At 35.7% G+C, this 18,017-nt stretch overlaps 2 protein-coding genes across 2 annotated transcripts; one reads left to right on the forward strand and one right to left on the reverse strand.

Annotated features, from left to right (window-relative positions):
• Nucleotides 1-12,608: 12,608 nt before the first annotated feature.
• On the forward strand, nucleotides 12,609-14,151 carry LOC21408504 (lysine-rich arabinogalactan protein 19). Its single transcript, XM_010098402.2, has 2 exons — nucleotides 12,609-13,641; nucleotides 13,801-14,151. Exons 1-2 carry the CDS (start codon nucleotides 12,937-12,939, stop codon nucleotides 13,903-13,905), a joined length of 810 nt encoding a protein of 269 aa, XP_010096704.1. The 5' UTR covers nucleotides 12,609-12,936; the 3' UTR covers nucleotides 13,906-14,151.
• Nucleotides 13,742-15,641, reverse strand: LOC21408505. The gene is made up of 5 exons (XM_010098403.2): nucleotides 15,422-15,641; nucleotides 15,229-15,331; nucleotides 14,944-15,072; nucleotides 14,143-14,254; nucleotides 13,742-13,937 (listed from the first exon to the last, which is right to left on the reverse strand). The coding sequence occupies exons 1-4, from the start codon at nucleotides 15,601-15,603 to the stop codon at nucleotides 14,147-14,149; spliced, it is 522 nt and encodes a 173-aa protein (XP_010096705.1). The 5' UTR covers nucleotides 15,604-15,641; the 3' UTR covers nucleotides 13,742-13,937; nucleotides 14,143-14,146.
• Nucleotides 15,642-18,017: the final 2,376 nt, after the last annotated feature.

The raw sequence follows: 18,017 nt of genomic DNA on the forward strand, positions 1-18,017 counted from the left end.
CAGGTGAACAAACATTTAGTACAACTGGCTGAATACTTGAAGAATAGAGAAACACATTGCAACAGGATATTGTTGAAGCTTTGGTGTGCATCAAGGATTGGGATCATTCCGACCAACGCTTACACTATACAATTTTACCGGCAAGCCAAGAATGGATTGACGAATTTAATAGATTAACTTTTAATTTTTAAGACGGTCATTTTGCTTCAAATTAAATTATATTATTGTAATTTGTAAATATTTATTAAACAGTGTTATTGTAATCTTGTATAGACTTTGTAAGTTCGTCAAATTTGTAATTCGTCTTACAATGATTGCACTCTTTTTTTCTTACCAAGTTTTTATCCCAATTGGGTTTTTCTTAGTAAGGTTTTTAATGAGGCAATCATGAATTACAAATTTAAAAATTAATAAATAAATAATTTTTTTATATAGTTCGTGTGTTCATTTCAAATTTCAAATTGTAATATGTATATATATAATAACATATAAATATATAATATAAAAAATATTTAAAAATTCAGGCAACTCGGTCGGGCTCGGGCAGCTCGACCGGGCATGGGCAGCCTTTGTAATTCGAGCAGTTTTTCGGGTTGAGTTGGGCAGCCTGAAAATTCGAGCAGGGGGGGCTAGGTCATCGGGTAAAAATTTAGAATTTTTGGTGGTCGCGGGCAGCCGTCTAAAGTTTCAGCACTAGGCAAGGATTACATTGCACATTTTTAAATAGTTTGAGGTTCGTTTCGTCAAAAAAAAAAATTTAAGGATCAAACTGTCACATTTTAAAGAATTTAAAGACCATTCGTGCAATTTACTCTTAAGAAATTATAGTAGTTAAGATGCAAATGAGCTTATATTCCTTGCACTTGATGTTTCTAGTGCATCAAAACCTAAGAACACTTTGAAGTCTTCTGCACCTTCGTTTGACAACGTACTAAAAGCATACATTGAAAATGAGATTGCTATCTTTGGTGAAAGTGTCTAGGGACTTTAATGCCATTTTATTGTGCTTTCAAGGCTTATTTCTTTTATTTTTTGCCGACTTGTATATTTTCTTGCCAAAACAATCATGTTATTCATTTTGTTTCCTTTCTTTCTGTTTTGCTACAAGCGTATAAACTTTTTGTAAAAGTTAATTATTAATTTGTATTGAAATAGCTTTAAGAATTATTTAAACAATTTAAGTTAGGGTTATTCTTACTCATGACTTCAACATGAAAAATTTTGGACCGACTACAAAGCGCATAATGATTAGTCCATTGGTGAGACTTAGGCATGGAATGACTCCAGGACAATGAGTCGTGCCACAAGGGGTCTAATGGGTTGTGGTGCAAAAAACCAATTGATAAAATGAGAGAGTGCTGTACTTATATAGTAATTATTATATGAAGCAAAAGTAAAATAAAGATAATTATTATATATGATCTAATATAAAAGTAAAACTGTAAATATAGATCCTACCTTACATATGTGAATTTCTAGACGAAACAACTCCATAGTACGAGCATCTTCTAAGAAGAGGGATACCATATTAAAAGCGGTTGACCTCTCATGAAAACACTCAAAACTAGTGCAATATATATCAATCATTTTAAGAAAAGGGATTGTGCATGGCTCCTCCATGAATCATGTGTCAGATGTCCAGCCAGTTGGCTGTTGAAACAATGTCTATTTGCTTAAGAAAGGCTCTTCAAATCGGACATTTACTCTCAAATCCTAAAAAAGTAAGGCAGATTATTTTTACATCTACGTTTATTTTTTAAAGACTTTTAATGACAATATTCACATTTTTGTGAAAACTATCATTAAAAATGTGACGGTTTTCAAAAACCATCAACTAAAGTGTTTTTCTTAGACCGTCACATACATATTAGAAGACGATTCACTATAAAATCATCGTCTAATGTCACAATTTAATGATGGTTTAAAACCATTGTTAAATGTCGATGCCATTGACATCTAAGGACTTCAAATATGAGCCAAATTGTCATAAAAATGCGAGTTTTTAACATTTAAGGTCCTTGTGAGTTTTTAACGACGTAAAACTGCACACCATAGGCTATAACCACCATTGCTTGGTAATGACGTAAATTGGCGGCTTTTGTTGCAATCGTATAAACTTTATGTAAAAGTTTTTTAAATATGTGTTAAAAAATTTTAAACAATTTAATTTAGTGTATCTTACCCATGACTTAAAGATAAAAAATTTTGGACAGATTATAAAGCCCATAATAATTGGTCCATCAGTGATAGTTTTAGGGCCCGTTCACTTTACTGATTCGAGTTGAGATGTGATTTTGTGTGAGAGCTTTTTACTGTAATAAAAAAGTTAGATGTAACTGTTTCTGAGAGCTTTTTACTGTAGCAAAACTTGAATTCTAAACTCGAATCGGCGAAATGAACGGAGCCTTAGACATGAAATGACTCCAGAACAACGAGTTGTGCCAACTGATAAAATGGGAGAGGCATGTACCTATATAGTAATTGTTATATGAAACAAAAGTTAAACATAGATAATTATTATATATGACCCAATATAAAAGTTGAACTGTAAATATGATCCTACTTTACATATGTAAATTTTTGGATGACGGGGGAGAACGACTTCATTAAAAAGGACATCTTTTAAGATGAGGGATACTATACTAATAAATAAAGGCGGATGAAAATACCCAAAACTAGTGCGATATATATCAAATTGTCCATAAAAATAATCATACTCTGCAGAGAAAAGAGATTGTGCATGTCCCCTCTATGAATCATGTCTCGGGCGTCTAGACAGTTGGCTGTTGAAACAGCCCAGCGGGTTGCTATGTGCATAAATTAACACAAATATACAAGACATTTTGTACACAACACCACATGCATAATTACTTTAAAGTTTAAAGATAATTTTTAAATTTGCCCCTAAAAGTATGTCACTTATGTTCTTTACCCTTGTAACATATTTTGAAATAGCTCACAAAATTCTGTAGCCGAACGTTCTTCAGGACCTCTAGATGATAGATAAATGTCACTGACTCAGTTGGAAGGGGATTTACAGTTTTACATGTTTTGTCAACCAGGTTTTTAGTGTTATATTCGTTTAGAGCTGAATAAGTTTTTGTAGGTTTAGTATCTTGAATAGAGAATTGTTTAAAACACCACTGCTTAATTGAATGCACTTATATTTTGATTAGCTTTCTACTAATTGCTTTAACAAGGCCTCCTACACTGACAGAAATAACTTAACATGCATAAATAAAATACACAGTTAAAGGTAAAATGAAAAAATATCGAGAATCAACATTGGGTTCCTATGAAAGTTGACTTGATTAGGAAAGAGTTTGTTGTTTTTGATTCTTGTTTGAGATGCAAATCGGACAAGAATATTTTCATAATTTTATAGCAATTCAAGAAGATGATTCCCCCAAATACTAAGTGAATATGGATATTTCAAGAAAATTGATAATCACGTCAATGGACGTCCTGGCAATTTAGACACCCACGCGGTCATTCTCAAATTGTCTTTGAATGGTTATTGTTAATATTTAATTGTTTTTAATTAGGAAAACTAAAATATATGTTTTTTAAAGAGATAATGCTAAGAACACCAACTCAAATCTTAACTATTGTGTACCAACTGATGTGGCATGTGAGTTGTGAAAGAAGGTGTTTAAAACATTGCTACATTAATTAGTGATAAAATATTGCATTTATCAATAGAAAAATGATAATTCACATGCCACAATAAATGCAATCTCTTATCATTAATTAATGTGGTAATATTTTAAATTTGACCAATGTGAAAGTGACAATTCAGATGTGACATCAATTGGTACACAAGATGTGATATCAATTGGTACACAAGAATTAATATTTGAATTGATACCCTTAACATGGAAGATTATGTTGTATACATAGTAAAGTGCATCGAGTTTGATATGGAAGACATTTCAAACAATAAATGATGACTGCAGAGGATTCTATCGGCAAAAGATAGCAGTTGAGATTTATCGTGGCGATTGTCTCCCATAATTACACTAAATTTTGATTTTGAATGTGGAACTAACTTATGACTTTTTATAACCTATTTTGACTATAGAACTAAATCACTATAGGTTTTAATTGTCCACGGGTTTTGTTTTTATAGGTGCAGATTTGTAAAAAATGGTTTGTTTATAGTTATAGAAATAGTTCTGACGTGTACCATCATATTGATAGGAACAACTGATTATTGTTACTATGCATATAAGTACCGATGAGAATGGTAAAAAAAGATTAAAGTAAATATGCTTGATAATTTTTTCTAATCGTGCAGATCAGTACCAGTCAAAATGATTAGAAAACACAGAAAGCTAAATGCGCTCCATCATTTTTTACCGTACATATTGGTATTGGTCAAAACGGTAAGATAAGACAAAAAGCTAATGTGCTCGATCATGTTTTTTTATCGTTCTTACCCTTGTCGGTTAGAATGGTCAGAGTGTTTAAAAAGAGCGGATTGGTTTTAATCATATTTGACCATGCAAAATGATGATTGGTCTTCTAAGCAAATCGTTCTTACCGCGCAAAGCAATCATTTAAAATCAATTACATCTTTTTAAACTATTTTCAACAAAATTTATCTAATTTTAATTGACAATAGCGTCTCCATAATTTAGTGTATTATTTATTATTATAAGCTAAAGATAAGATTCCCCAAGTTATAATATTTGCGTTGATATATAAATCTATCTTACAAGATCCTCCGGGTTATAATTTAAGTGTTGATGTTTATGCTAGAGGGTTACAATAGAGATGGTGTGATAATTTATGTGTATTTCTCCAATCTTAACTTTTCACTCTTTTTAGATTGATCTTCTAATTGTAATTATGATTATAAGCTAAAGATAAGATTCACCATTTAATACATACTATTCCAATGATTTAATAAAGATAAGATTTCACCAATTTTTTATGCCATTCTAATTGTGAATGTTAATGTCATCTTTAAATACATCACAAACACGACTAGAAGTCCTTGCGGGCTTACATAAACTTAGTTTTATTAGACTAAGTGCTAATTTGACATTGTTGTGCTCCTGAAAATTTATATTATTGTTGTGCTGTTAATAAGAAGTTATTGTGATCAGAAACATTTAAGTGTTTGGTAAAATTTTTTTTCAAAGTTACTGTGAATACCAGAAAAAGAAATTTAATTGTTTAGTAAACTATATACAAAATTGCTCTGGAGATATATAATGACTAAAATAGACATAACACATACTTATAATTAGTTTTATTTCTATTTTTATAGTTAATATTCATAATATTTATTCACCAAAAAACTAAAAACATATAATTTTCATTTTATTAATTAAAATATCTCTAAAAATAAATTAGTTTTATTCAATGAGATAAATTATATATTTATAAAAAAATCAAATAACGTAAAGAATTAAAGGTAAATTATTTTTCAAACTTGTAACATTATAATAATATTATTAAAATTTAGCATATGATATTCATTAAAGATTTTTAATTTTCAAATAAGCATTTAAAATAAAATAAATCATTTAATTTGATTTGAAGGAAATAAAATGAGTTGATTGGGAAATAAATTTTATTATTAGGGCTATTTTCAAATAAATTTGGACAATGACAGCAGAAGCTATTGTAGAAAAGTAACCCTTGACATGCTTTTCAAATTTTGTTGTGGGGCAGCGTATTCAAAAGCTACTGGATAAAAGCAGATTTTGCCAAACACCCTGGCTTGCTGTAGCTTCTTGAAAAAAATGCTAAAAGCAGCATCTAAAAGCATGCCAAACGGGCCCTAAGAAGTGCTTACGAATTGTTATGATTAGAGATATCTGTTCCTATTGGAACAATAAAAAATTCCAATAAGCTGATATAAGTGATTATGGTTTTTTTCTAATCGGTCAGAAATTACTATATGTACTTGCAGACTATTCAGACCACACAGATCGTACCAATCAGAGCAGTCAGAAAGTACTATATGGTAAGAAGTACGTTCGACGACTTCTAACAGCGCATATCAGTACGGATCAGAGCGGTTAAAAAGTACAATATAAGAAGAATTACGTATGACTTCTTATAACTGTGTAGATCGATACTGATTTGAGCGGTAAGAACTTCTAACTAAGGTGTGGTAAGAAAGGTTATAATTTTAAAATTTTTTGTTGCTAAAATTAAAACCAGTTCTCTCATATTAACATAAAACCATTTCTCCCATATTAACATACACATAGTGATCACAAATAAAATCTAGTTCATTTCTTAAGAAGTTATAGATAAAATCATAGTCATATTCAAACTAGTCCAAATTCTTGAAAAAGCTATAAATACAAACATACTCAAGACTCATAGTTATAACCATATTATTTAAGGGGGACATCATTTCTGAGCTTGCTTGATAATTCGTTGCCTTGCGGGGTCACTTTCATTTACCTCTCCTATGGTCTCCAACTGATAGAAATCTAGTTTGTTAAACCTATCCACACTTTATAGTGAAATCATAAGGTAACATTTTTTCAATCTGTATGTCATCGAGATGACCGACTATGAAGATTTCGGTGTAGGATATGTGGTTTGAACATAGGTCAATACCCATAACTCCTTGGTATAGTATTTTGAGCATAAATTATGCATATTATTTGGGCTGTCATTGAATGATGCTAGGATGTATGCACATGGGAACTTGTCTATGCATAGATTGTGCAGGTGCTTGTTCCCCTCAATAGATCAATTAGGAAACTATCATCCGTCCCTGTAACATAATACTTAAGTGTGGTCATGTTTAGTTCTGTCACTTTAAAAAATGGTCTTATTTGTACCTCATATGCGACGCTTTCTCCACCATCGGAGTTATGTGTTGTGAGGAAGATTGGAGAGCCGAGTGCTTGTTGAACCATTTAGAGATTTTTTCTACTATCGCATCTCTCAATGGTATTAAGGGACATGCTCTTACCTTCTTCATCATTCCATTAATAGACTCCACGCCGTTGGTAGCCAAGATGTTGTAGTGAGAACCTGTGAAGTAGCACCTAGCCCATTTTCTAACATCAGTAATGTTTTCAAGATACTCAGCAGTGGCTTAATACTATTCTTTAGGTCATTATAAAGTCTATATTGAACTCAAGCACTGTATATGTCCCAGCAGCGTTCATGAACTTTGTTACAACGATGTCCTTGACCTTTACCTTCCCTTTTCCCTTGCTCCCTTTAACTCGTATTTTGATGTTTTTTGAAAGGTCCCACGCACAAAATCCATTCGGGGACTTCTTGTATACATCGGCTACAACGTTGATGATACTTTGGTGCTTATCTAAAATGATGACTAACTCCTCATCATCGGCTATGAGCTCCTCAAGTTTTGTCATGAACCCATCCCATGATTCATTGTTCTCCAAGTCAACCACGCCCTAAGAAAGAGGATATTGATGGTAGTTGTCATCTTGGGCGGTGGCTACAATAAATGTCCCCTTATATTTGGTCTTCAAAAAAGTCTCATCCACTGCAAATTACCAACCTCATTGCCTTGAAACGCTCGATGCACGCCCCTAATGCAATGAAAAGGTACTTAAACTTTTGATCTCTTTCATCCATAAAATGTGTCGAGATTTATTATCTTTAACATGTGCAAATAATTAGGAAGCATCTCAAAACTGAGCACTAGTGCACCATTAAAGGGAAGAGTTTTCTTTTGAGAGGCCTATTTTTGGTGGACAAGATGGTTTTTTTCCCCTGTTTTACTATATTAATATTGTTTTTTTGTTTTTTTTTTTTTTTCATGACAAGGGCATTCTGGAAAACATAAAAATTTCATAAATGAGAGGGCTATCTAGGGTCAGGCAACTACTCTTATATATTTTTCCCTTTAATCTTACCTTTTTTTTGATGTGGCCCTTTAATCTTACTTAATTACTCTTAGAAAAAATCATTTTGGTATTCTGTTTTACATCTAAATATGCGCTTTTAGTACACTGTTTTTTATAATATTAAAAAGGTACCTTGAAAATGTTTTTCTGATACCTTGGGGCAGTTTTTAAAACAAAAAAGGAAAAATTTTCCCCTATTAATAATATCCTATTTGGTCGACCTCATGGGAAATTACAAGTTAATCAACCAAATGGGAAATTATTACAAGCTAATAAAGGAAATTACAAGAAAACAACCCAAGTACTTCACGGCTCCACAATGATCTCTCTCTCCCTCTCTACGTTTTTTTTTTCTTCATTCTCTGTTCGTTTACACAGAAATAATTTGCTGACAGTTATCGAGATTATCCCTGAACTAGAGAGATAGTTGCAAGCAGTTCTATATCTTCAATAACATCCTTACATTTATACATTACAAGTTTACAACTCTAAACTTGGAAACCTCACACAAGTGCTTAAGTTCTTAGTTGCGTTGTTGAACTCTCACTATGGAGATAATTGATATATACTAGACCCTTTTTTTTTCTCCTATTGATGTTAATATAATCAGATGATTCTGTTGTTAGTCATTATAAGTGACATGTCAGATTCATTATTAACTTATCTTTTTACAGTGAAGAATCTTTCTGAATTTGATCTCAAAGGACTAGATATAGTTATATACATGCGTTTTTGTGCATGTTCCTACACGAGAAAAAACTGTATAATTTCAATCAGCATCAATGATAGCATCATGTTATTAATTCCATAAATAAAGAAGATTACAGAAACTACAATAATTCACAATAGCCATAATCACTACTAGAGCCACAGATGAAGCCATGGAAACAAACGAAAAACATCCACAAAGCCTCGAAATTTTCGGTTCGTCGGGGAACAACAACGCGATATATGAGCCGGAGAAAGCGAAGATCAGAAATATCACGAAGGCGTGCAATGCTAATGGGGAACTTCTAAAGAGTTTAGTAGGAACTTGGTAATTTCCATCTTGATGAACATATGGGAGCAAGAAGAGAATGGTGGCTGTTGAGAAAGAAGCAGATAGGATAAACTTCGAAATCGCAGTTTCGACTTCTGAACTTAACAACTTTGAATTATTAGCTTGTGGGTAATTTTCTGCAAAATTTTCTGAGACCATATTAGTAGTTTTCTGCTTTGGAAAGAAAAGGAAGTTGGTCACAAGAAGCTGTGATTCTTTTTAGTCATGGAGAAGAACTTAAGTAACAAGTATCAAACAGTCCGTACGAATTTATACTTAAAATTCAGAAAGTTGTGTTATTGATAAAGTGAGGACTTTAATTTCCTGGAAACTTGGTGGCATGTTAAATTACAAAGAATTTTCATGTTATTGACCAAGAAGAAACTATGGTTGGTTCTTGGGAACTGAGATTTTCTAAGTGGTGGGGTTTACAATATGGCTTGAGATTTTGGACCCCACCACAGAGAAAATAAGTCAGTGTGAATCCATGAAGTTTCTGGGAACTAATTAAAGGTTTGAGAAAAAGGAAGTCTTGGTAAAATGTCTTGAAATTTTATGCTTGACCGGTTTGACTGCCTTTATATCAGAATGGAATTTTAATTGTGAGACTCAATTAAAGAGTAGGACAGTTTTTCCAGTTGTGTAGGCCATGAATAAGAAAAAGTTTGTGAATAATTGTCAAGGAAAAAAGAAAGTAAAGTGTAATTCAACAAAGAAAACATGGAAATAGGCAAAAGAAAGTAAAAGCAAAAGATGAAATGTAGTTTAGATATCAAGAAACTAAGTTGGTTCGTTATTACTATCAATGTAAAACTATTATATTATATTAGAACCTAAAGTGACAGTATTCTAATAAAGAAAAAGTTAAAAGGACTTCTTCTTGGACGTCACTTATGATTATTTTGAGAATTTTACTGAAGTGCTGTATAGAGTCCGCTTTGCGCTTGCTTGGAGCTTACGAAGAAATTACAAGAGAAAAAGAAAAAGAAAAAAAAAAAAGGAGAAACAATCACTTCCTACTGTGGAATTTGACATGCTCTTGGCCTCAATATATTCAAATTGAAAGTGGAACTATGACCTAGAGAGCTAAGAATCAATACAAGATTTCTTTTCCCGTGTCTGCAACAGGAACACCCACAAACTCCCCAAAAGGCTCATCTTAGAAGTACTCTTGTATTGCAGTTAAATCCGCATTTCGCTGAGCATATATGTCGATATCAAATGTAAGGTCTGTGGTAGAGTCAACTTCTCTGGTCACACAGAGAACTCCTACTATAACAAATCTGTATACATTCAACAGAGCAATGAGGTTATTCCTCCTAAGATCGACATCATCAGATACCTTACCGGTTTACATTAGGAGTGATTATCAATCCAACACACCAATGAGACCTGGAAAAACAATGCTTACTCTTACTCTACAAACAGTCCTTACCTTAGCTCTCTCTACATCATCGGGTAATTCATCATCTTATTCTCTTTCAATACAGCTAGTCACCGTTATCATGGTGATTGCCTTCGCGGTGTTTTCCCTTGCAATTTTGTTACGCGATGCCTACCCTAGAGCTGCATCTACTCTTGACAAAGCTGCCTCAGTATTTGCTGTGATGGGGTTCTTTCTAATGACCAATACTAATCTTCTCTCAAGTCATTTCAAGTGGATTGGTTGGCTAGCTTTTGCTTTGTGCATGCTAGCCTCAATCATATCACTGGTTAAGTGATATTTGAGAGGTGCATTAGTAATGGTATTATCATCGGTTAAGTATATTTGAACTCTACATTCTACTTTATGTGCCCAAAACTATACTTTCTGAGATGTTTAAAAAAACGTAAAAAACAGGCTGCTATGCAGCCAGGTTTGAACTCTACATTCGACTTTATGTGCCAAAACTCTACTTTCTGAGATGTTAAAAAAAAAAAAAAAACGTAAAAAGCAGGCTGCTATGCAGCCAGGTTGTCAACTCTGCCTGTGTCATGTTCTAGAATGACAATTTGTCGACACAGCCGGTCCCAAGCCCGGTGAAAGAGGAGGGGCAACATTGCAACATTCACAAAGTCCAGATGTTGATCTCCATGACATCCAATCCATTTAACCGCAAAATGTAAGTCAACACTCTCGGAAAAGTTCTAGTTGTAACTAATTTCTTCTTGAAGTAGTTAATGCTTAATTTCCGTAAGCTTTTTGCTTAAATGAAAGCAATGATCTTTCTCTTGCTACAGGCGGGTGAATTTATGGATAGAGGTGAAGAAAGGAACCATTTCGATACAAAAAGGGTACTAATTACTAGTTGGATTTTGCATTATTCAGCTATCAAAAGATACTTGGTTTCACCTAGATTTCGATTGTAACATTAGTGATTCAATTGTTACACCCCCTTGGCCGGTGTTTTCTTCTCAGTGATTTATGTGAATTGTTCTCTTGTCCAAGATGATCATTCTAAGTTTTGAATTGTGAATGACTTCTTAAAGGGTTTGTAATAAGAAAATCATATTGAAGATCTAACCACTACTTATTAGTTTAGTTGGGTTTTTTTTTTTTTTTTTTTTTTTTTTTTCCAATTCAAGTAATCCATCAAACTCAAATTACAAAGACTATTTTATCGTCCAAAAACTTAATCGACAATTTTACTAATAGGCAATATGGTAATTAGACATACGTCTATCATACATTACATCAATTCGACTCTTCTTCCCTTGCAAACAACAACACGAAGGATTATATCCTTCGTTTCACAAAATAATATTAGAAACAGCATCAACGTGAACCAATATAATAAAGTTCACCTAGATTTTATGCAGACGCTAATATTAGCATGTAAAGTTCTTAGTCACCTTTACACAAGAAATTGTCTTCCCGCAGAGAATAAACTCTGCCAAAACAACGGTTTACCATTTTAGCCATTATCAGTTGGTTTTTCATCCCAAAATTTCCTTTTCTTTAATGCTGTGGAGTCCTTCAGCATTGGAATTCTGATGAAAGAAATAGCTAGAACTTTTAATTTATAGACCAAAATATTCATACTTAAGCGCTCTTATATTTGTACATCGCAAAGAGGAACAAAAAGGCCTCTAAATCCCTTAAAAAAAATGCATATCTTATCATAAACCAATCGGTTTGTGGTCAATGGAGTTTGGTGCCCGGTCGTCCCACTTGTCATCATAACAGCATCAATGTATATAACATAATATCTTTCTCTACACAACCAATCAAAGATATAACGCATCTAAGTTAAGGATCACTCCAAAGAGTCTTATAAAAAAGTTATAAGCAGCTCAAGCAAATCCCATGCGAAAAAAATGGTTTACCCCATTTGCATTTGACGTGTGAGATGGGCTTTCAACAATTGAAAAGAAGCCGCAAAAAGGTGTGAGATGAGGCATCAAGCAAGTCAGAAAAAGAGTTTTATTTTTATTTTGTTTGTGTCTCTCACCATTGATGGGGACCACGCACCAGTGTTCAGGTTTGATGCTAGCATCAAACGGGTGTGGTGCGAAAAGTTAGGTAATGGGGGGTTTTTTTTTATCCTTTAACTATTCTAGGACACTAATATGCAAGGCCACCATGAAATGAAATGGTTGAACAAGAGGTTTTGTTAAACCAATGAAAATGATTCACATAATTAGTAAGATTTGAACTCTCTACCTTAATCTTTAAGGAAAGGGATAGAATTTGACACCAAAACTAGTGAAACGATACATAGTGATAATAATAATGATCAAGTTTGAAACAGTTGCAACTAAATAAAAATGGGAATTGCTGAAACTGTAGAAAATGTTCCTACCAACTGGGCCTTAATTTTACGCCAAGACTCTCACGCTGTTCAGCCTCTAAAGAACAGGATCTCATAAATAAGATTGGCCTATCGTTTTCATAACAACCTTCAACCTTGTTTTCCCAAATCATTAGAGGAGATGTAGCCATCTCATGAAGACTACATCTCGTCCTCCAATGTTCCACCAAATTATTCTCCCTTGGTTCACCAATTCCCATATTCATATTTAAACACACCATACACGCCACAAGTTCTCACCTCCACAGAAATGGCTTCAATGTTTTGGGTTCTGCTTTTGTCTTGCTTCATCTTTTCAGTATCCCTTAACAATGCACAATCCCCAGCAGCTTCGCCCTCCACTTTGCCAACCACAACGCCGTCATCACCTACCGTCTCACCGGTGGCTGCAACACAACCACCGGTAAGTGCAGCCACACCAAAATCATCACCATCCCCTAAGGTTGCACCCACAGTGAGCCCCACGCTTCCCCCACCACAGACCCCGCAGAGTTCACCGGTCTCTGCTCCGTCGAAACCACCGTCTGTACCATTGCAACCAGTAGCGGCACCAGTTTCTCCACCACCACCCCTACCGCCACCTTTGCCAGCACCACAGATATCCCCAACGCCAGTTCAAGCACCCCCAGCACCAGCTCCTGCAAAGGAGACGCCAGCTCCAGCACCTGCTAAGGAAGTACCAGTGCCCACACCAGCACCCTTAAAGGCACCACCTGCGCCAGCGCCAGCGCCAGAGATCAAGCCACCAGCTCCAGAACCTGTTCTTGGGCCCTCACCTACACCTGCTCCGCCCCACAAACACAAGAATAGACATAAGCACAAGCACAAGAGGCACCATCATGCACTTGCACCAGCACCTGCACCAGTACCAACTGTTGTTCACAAGAGCCCTCCAGCGCCTCCTACTGTGGAAGAGTCCACTGTCGATACAGCCCCAGCACCGTCACCAACTTTGGTAATTATTTTAATCTATTCTTTATGTTCCTGCTACAGACACTCTGAATTTGCTGCTACCTACTGTTTCTTTTTATCAAAACAATACAAATAGCTCTATGTATTAGCATGAACTAAGAATCTCAAATGATTTAAAAGGCCCTTATTCCTTTTGGCTCAGAACGGAGGAAATACGCTGCGTCTTCAAGGAGGATGGTCTGGGATGTCGATAAGAACTGGAGTAGCCATTCTCATTCTAGCAACTGCAATAGGCTACCGTGCCTAGCAACCTTATACAAGCCATGGTTTGTTGTTATCCTACAAAGAGTCGATTATTTCACATGTGCAGAATAAGAAAAATACAGATTATTGAATTAGCTATTGATGCGATTTTTTTTTCCACATTTTGTATTCTCTTCAATTCTTTCATACTTAAATATATGTGGAGATGAGTTATGAATCACAAGCACCATCTAACTCAACCAAAAGGAGAAAAGGAACAACACAATAAACTCAATATTACAGGGTCAAACGTCATCTTCATTTCTGTCTGCATTTATTTCCTCCCGTAAGTCGTACTCAACCACGAGGCCGAGATTATCAACTAACTTGTGATGCTGAAGGCACCCTGCACACTGATGAATTCACAAGCAGTTGGTGAGATGAATGTAAAAACAAAAACTCCATCGTTCACATCAAATGAAAGCAAATCTGTTTCTAAAATTTATACCATCTCAACTCCAAAAGCTCTCTCAATACCACAAGGATTTAGGATACCAGTATTAGAAAGCTCTCTTAATATTATGGGTGGTAAGCAAAATAAGCACTGTCCCAACAGCATCTTATTGTCTACCAGTGTTATATAACATCCTCACACATTAGCCAAAAAAATTGCTACTTGTAAAAGTGTTGACTCACCAAAAAAACTATGGGAGATTCTCTGGTATACCTGGTGTACCGGTAGGCCAGGTTTCTAACCGTTGAATTTGTGTACTTTTTAACTTTTATGTGATTTTATGCAGACCTTTGGCATACCAGAAAAGGTCCTAAAAACTATATATTACAACTTTTAAGAAACTATAACCAGAATTATCAATATATCTAAATATATACATATATATATATATATATATATATATATATCCGGAACCCCAAAAATACACAAAAAGAAAAGCACAGGGCTCAAACAAACCACAATCCTTTGGACAACATTTGCAGTAACCCAAAAAAAAAAAAAAAAAAAAATTTACCAAGTTAGTCAAAAATGCGAAACAGATAATCAAAATCCCCACAATAAAACTACTTAAGGCAAGCAAATCAATACCTGCACGTATATAAGTCCTCGCTCATAGGCTAGTCGATTTACAAGCCTCTGTGTTCTTTCACCACACAAATCGCAAGTAAATTGCACAAGCAAACTTCTTCTGGGCAGTTTTATGTCAACTGTTGCTTCCTGAGGAAACAATAAAATGCCTCAATAAACCGAAATTATAATAAATATACATATACATGCGGAACTAAAGAAATTACTGAGCTTGGAGTTTATTAACAAAACCAACATGAAAAAAAAACAATAATTCCGTTGAATTAAATTGCGAATATCACATACCGAGTTGGAATCGTTTGGTTCGGATTCTGGGCATGTCTCAGAGTTTCCAGAAATCACCAATATCTTCGGTCCGCGCTTTGTTTTTCTATGAGAAAGGATTAGCCTGAACAAGAAAAAAAAAACAATTATGAGAGGAAAATGCAGAAAAACAGAGAAAGGGAAAAAAAACCCCCATGATGGGATTTTGGGGTACCTGGAGAGATTGATGGTGGGTTGTGGCTTGGAAGAAGAAAAGGGTTTGAAGGAGTTGAAGGAGAGAAGAGAATTAGTGGGTCGGTGAAGGTCTGCTGTGGACGATGAGAGAGAATGAGAGTTAAGCGCCGGAGAGAGACCGCAAACTGTGGTTGTTACCGCCATAGATATTGTTCTGTCCATGTTCGGAGTGACAAGGAAATGGAAGAGAAAATTTGATAAAAGAGACCGGAGAAAATTAGAATCTGAGAAAATAGGCCAGTTTTTTTTTATAACAAAAAAATGATGACGTGTATCTTACGTGGTAAAAAAATGGTCCTATTAGTCCTAGGTCATTTTCAAAAATCTCATTTCCTCACAAAACCGACCGCCGCTAGACCCTCTCTTCCCCCTGAAATCGACCGCTCGACCATCTCTCCCCCGACTGAGCTCTCTCACGACCGACCACCGGTTTTTCTCTCCGATCACCTCTCGCCGACCGCCGGCTTTTCTCTCCGATCAGTCACCAACCTCACGACCGACCGCCGGCTTTCCTCTCACCTCTTTCTCTCTCTCTCTCCGATCCACTCTCCGATCTTTCTCGTCTCGGCCGACCGACCACCTCACCAAACACCGACCGTTCATTAAAAACCGACTCCGTTCCCACTAAAACTGACCAAAAACCGACCCCGACCACTCACCAAGTTCCCGAACACAAAAATCGACCACCTGCTCACCAAAATTCGACTAAAATGGCATAAAAAACCAGCTCTTCTTCCTCAACTAAAACGGTCATTTCCCGAATAGTTGTCGACGAGGCAACGGAATCTGCCGAGGTAATATTCTTGTTTTACTTTGTCTTATATATTTTTGCAAGAACACAAACTTAATATAAGCAACATTGGTCTGTTCATAGTCGGTTCTTAGTCGGTTTTGGTTCTGGTCTGTTCTCAGTTGGTTCTAGGTCGGTTTTAAGTCGTTTCTGGTGGTCGGTTCTTAGTCGGTTCTTGTTGAGTATGGTCGGTTCTTGGTGAGGTCAGTTCTGGTCAGTTGGTGGTCGGTTCTTGGTCGGTTCAGGTCGGTTTTGGTCGGTTCTGTTCGGTTTTGGTCGGTTCTGTTCGGTTTTGGTCGGTTCTGTCTGTTTGGTCGGTTCTGCGGGGATTTTGGGTCGGGTCATGGTCGGTTCAGTCGGTTCTTGTTGGTTTCTTAGTCTATTCTAGTCGGTTCTGTCATTTTAGTCGGTTATGACCGGTGTGTTTTTTCTTCCTTTTCAGTATGACCTCCCAAAGTACAACACAGGTGAACTTCCTGGGATCGGACATCTAAAGATGATCATGGATCCTGTGCGGCAGTATTTCCCAGTGAAAGTGACTATGAAGTCAAAGATCGAGGCTTTGGAGGTAATCAGGCAGAATCTAGACCCCGAAACAGAAATGCCAATTTTCAAGGAGTCTGCCTTCGGACATTTTATTTCGATGTCTGAAAATATGATATATTTTGGAGTATTGACACAATATCTGCTTTTGAGGCGGATAGAAACAAAAAAGAGACATGAGTTGTGGTTCATGGTTAATGGAACCACAACTTGGTTTGGAATGAGGGAATTTGCATTAATTACTGGATTGAACTGCGGGAAACTCTAGAGCCGGACGTGATCTTGAAAGCTTCGAAGAATAGAAGATTATTGGAGCATTTTAAGTCCTACGTAGTACTGGTTGCTGATTTAAAAAAATTGCTCACAGGGAAGAAGATATAATGTAGCGATAAAGCACGGACCGTTATCATTTATTTTTTAGCACAAGTATTATTATCTGGGGACGAGAAGAAGACCGTCCCACTGGATTGGCTGTCTTACGTTGACGATTTAGAATTCTTCAACAGCTATCCATGGGGCAGGGGGTCTTTTAAATGCACCCTGCAGGCTTTGAAGAAGAACTTGAGAGAGAAATTCCAGAAATGGGTTCGGAAAGGACGTAATAAGAGTATCAAGGAAACCTACTCAATATGCAGGTTTCCTTAGGCCTTCCATGTATGTCATAGAGTTATATGCATAATTTTTCATGGCCTTATAGTAAATAATACCATAATTGGTTTACTAGACTTAAAAAAATTGGTTTAATGCAGGTTTGGGCATTCGAAACATTTCCAACCATCGGCGCCACGTTTACAAAGATGGTTGAGGGACATCTTCCTAGAATCCTCAAATGGGAGGCACGCCGGGTTTCATTGGTTGAGGTTAGACAGATAGACGACCTCATGCACAGTGGCGAGGTAAGGGTTTAAATATAATATTTTTATAGGTGTAAATTTTACGAAATAGGCATATTTGTTTTTTTTTTACAATATGTTTCCACCTAAATAATCATTGAATGTATGTTCTTTTAATATACAGGGAATGGCCGTACCAATTCTTTATCCCACTGAGGAGAAAATGAATAGTATGTGCATGAGGTTGTATATGCCTTATGCCGACCAAGATGATCCTGAGATTGACCAGCTTGCATCATTTTTGGAATCTGGTGCAAGAATGGTCCATGTCCCGCAATCGAAGCCTCCAAAACAATTGGCTCGTCGACAACTACTTCCCCAACAACAACAGCAACTTCCCCAACAACCAC

This window comes from Morus notabilis, unplaced genomic scaffold (genome assembly GCF_000414095.1).
Source record: "Morus notabilis unplaced genomic scaffold, ASM41409v2 Scaffold451, whole genome shotgun sequence".
Lineage (NCBI taxonomy): Eukaryota > Viridiplantae > Streptophyta > Magnoliopsida > Rosales > Moraceae > Morus > Morus notabilis.

What these genes read in the sequence shown, in the direction of transcription:
- LOC21408504 (XM_010098402.2), top strand. Translation starts at nt 12,937, where the DNA reads ATGGCTTCAATGTTTTGGGTTCTGCTTTTGTCTTGCTTCATCTTTTCA. An exon ending in CAGCACCGTCACCAACTTTG is followed by an intron (nt 13,642 to 13,800) that starts GTAATTATTTTA and finishes CTTTTGGCTCAG; the next exon opens with AACGGAGGAAATACGCTGCG.
- LOC21408505 (XM_010098403.2), bottom strand. Translation starts at nt 15,603, where the DNA reads ATGGACAGAACAATATCTATGGCGGTAACAACCACAGTTTGCGGTCTC. An exon ending in AACCAAACGATTCCAACTCG is followed by an intron (nt 15,073 to 15,228) that starts GTATGTGATATT and finishes TTGTTTCCTCAG; the next exon opens with GAAGCAACAGTTGACATAAA. An exon ending in GAGGACTTATATACGTGCAG is followed by an intron (nt 14,255 to 14,943) that starts GTATTGATTTGC and finishes TGAATTCATCAG; the next exon opens with TGTGCAGGGTGCCTTCAGCA.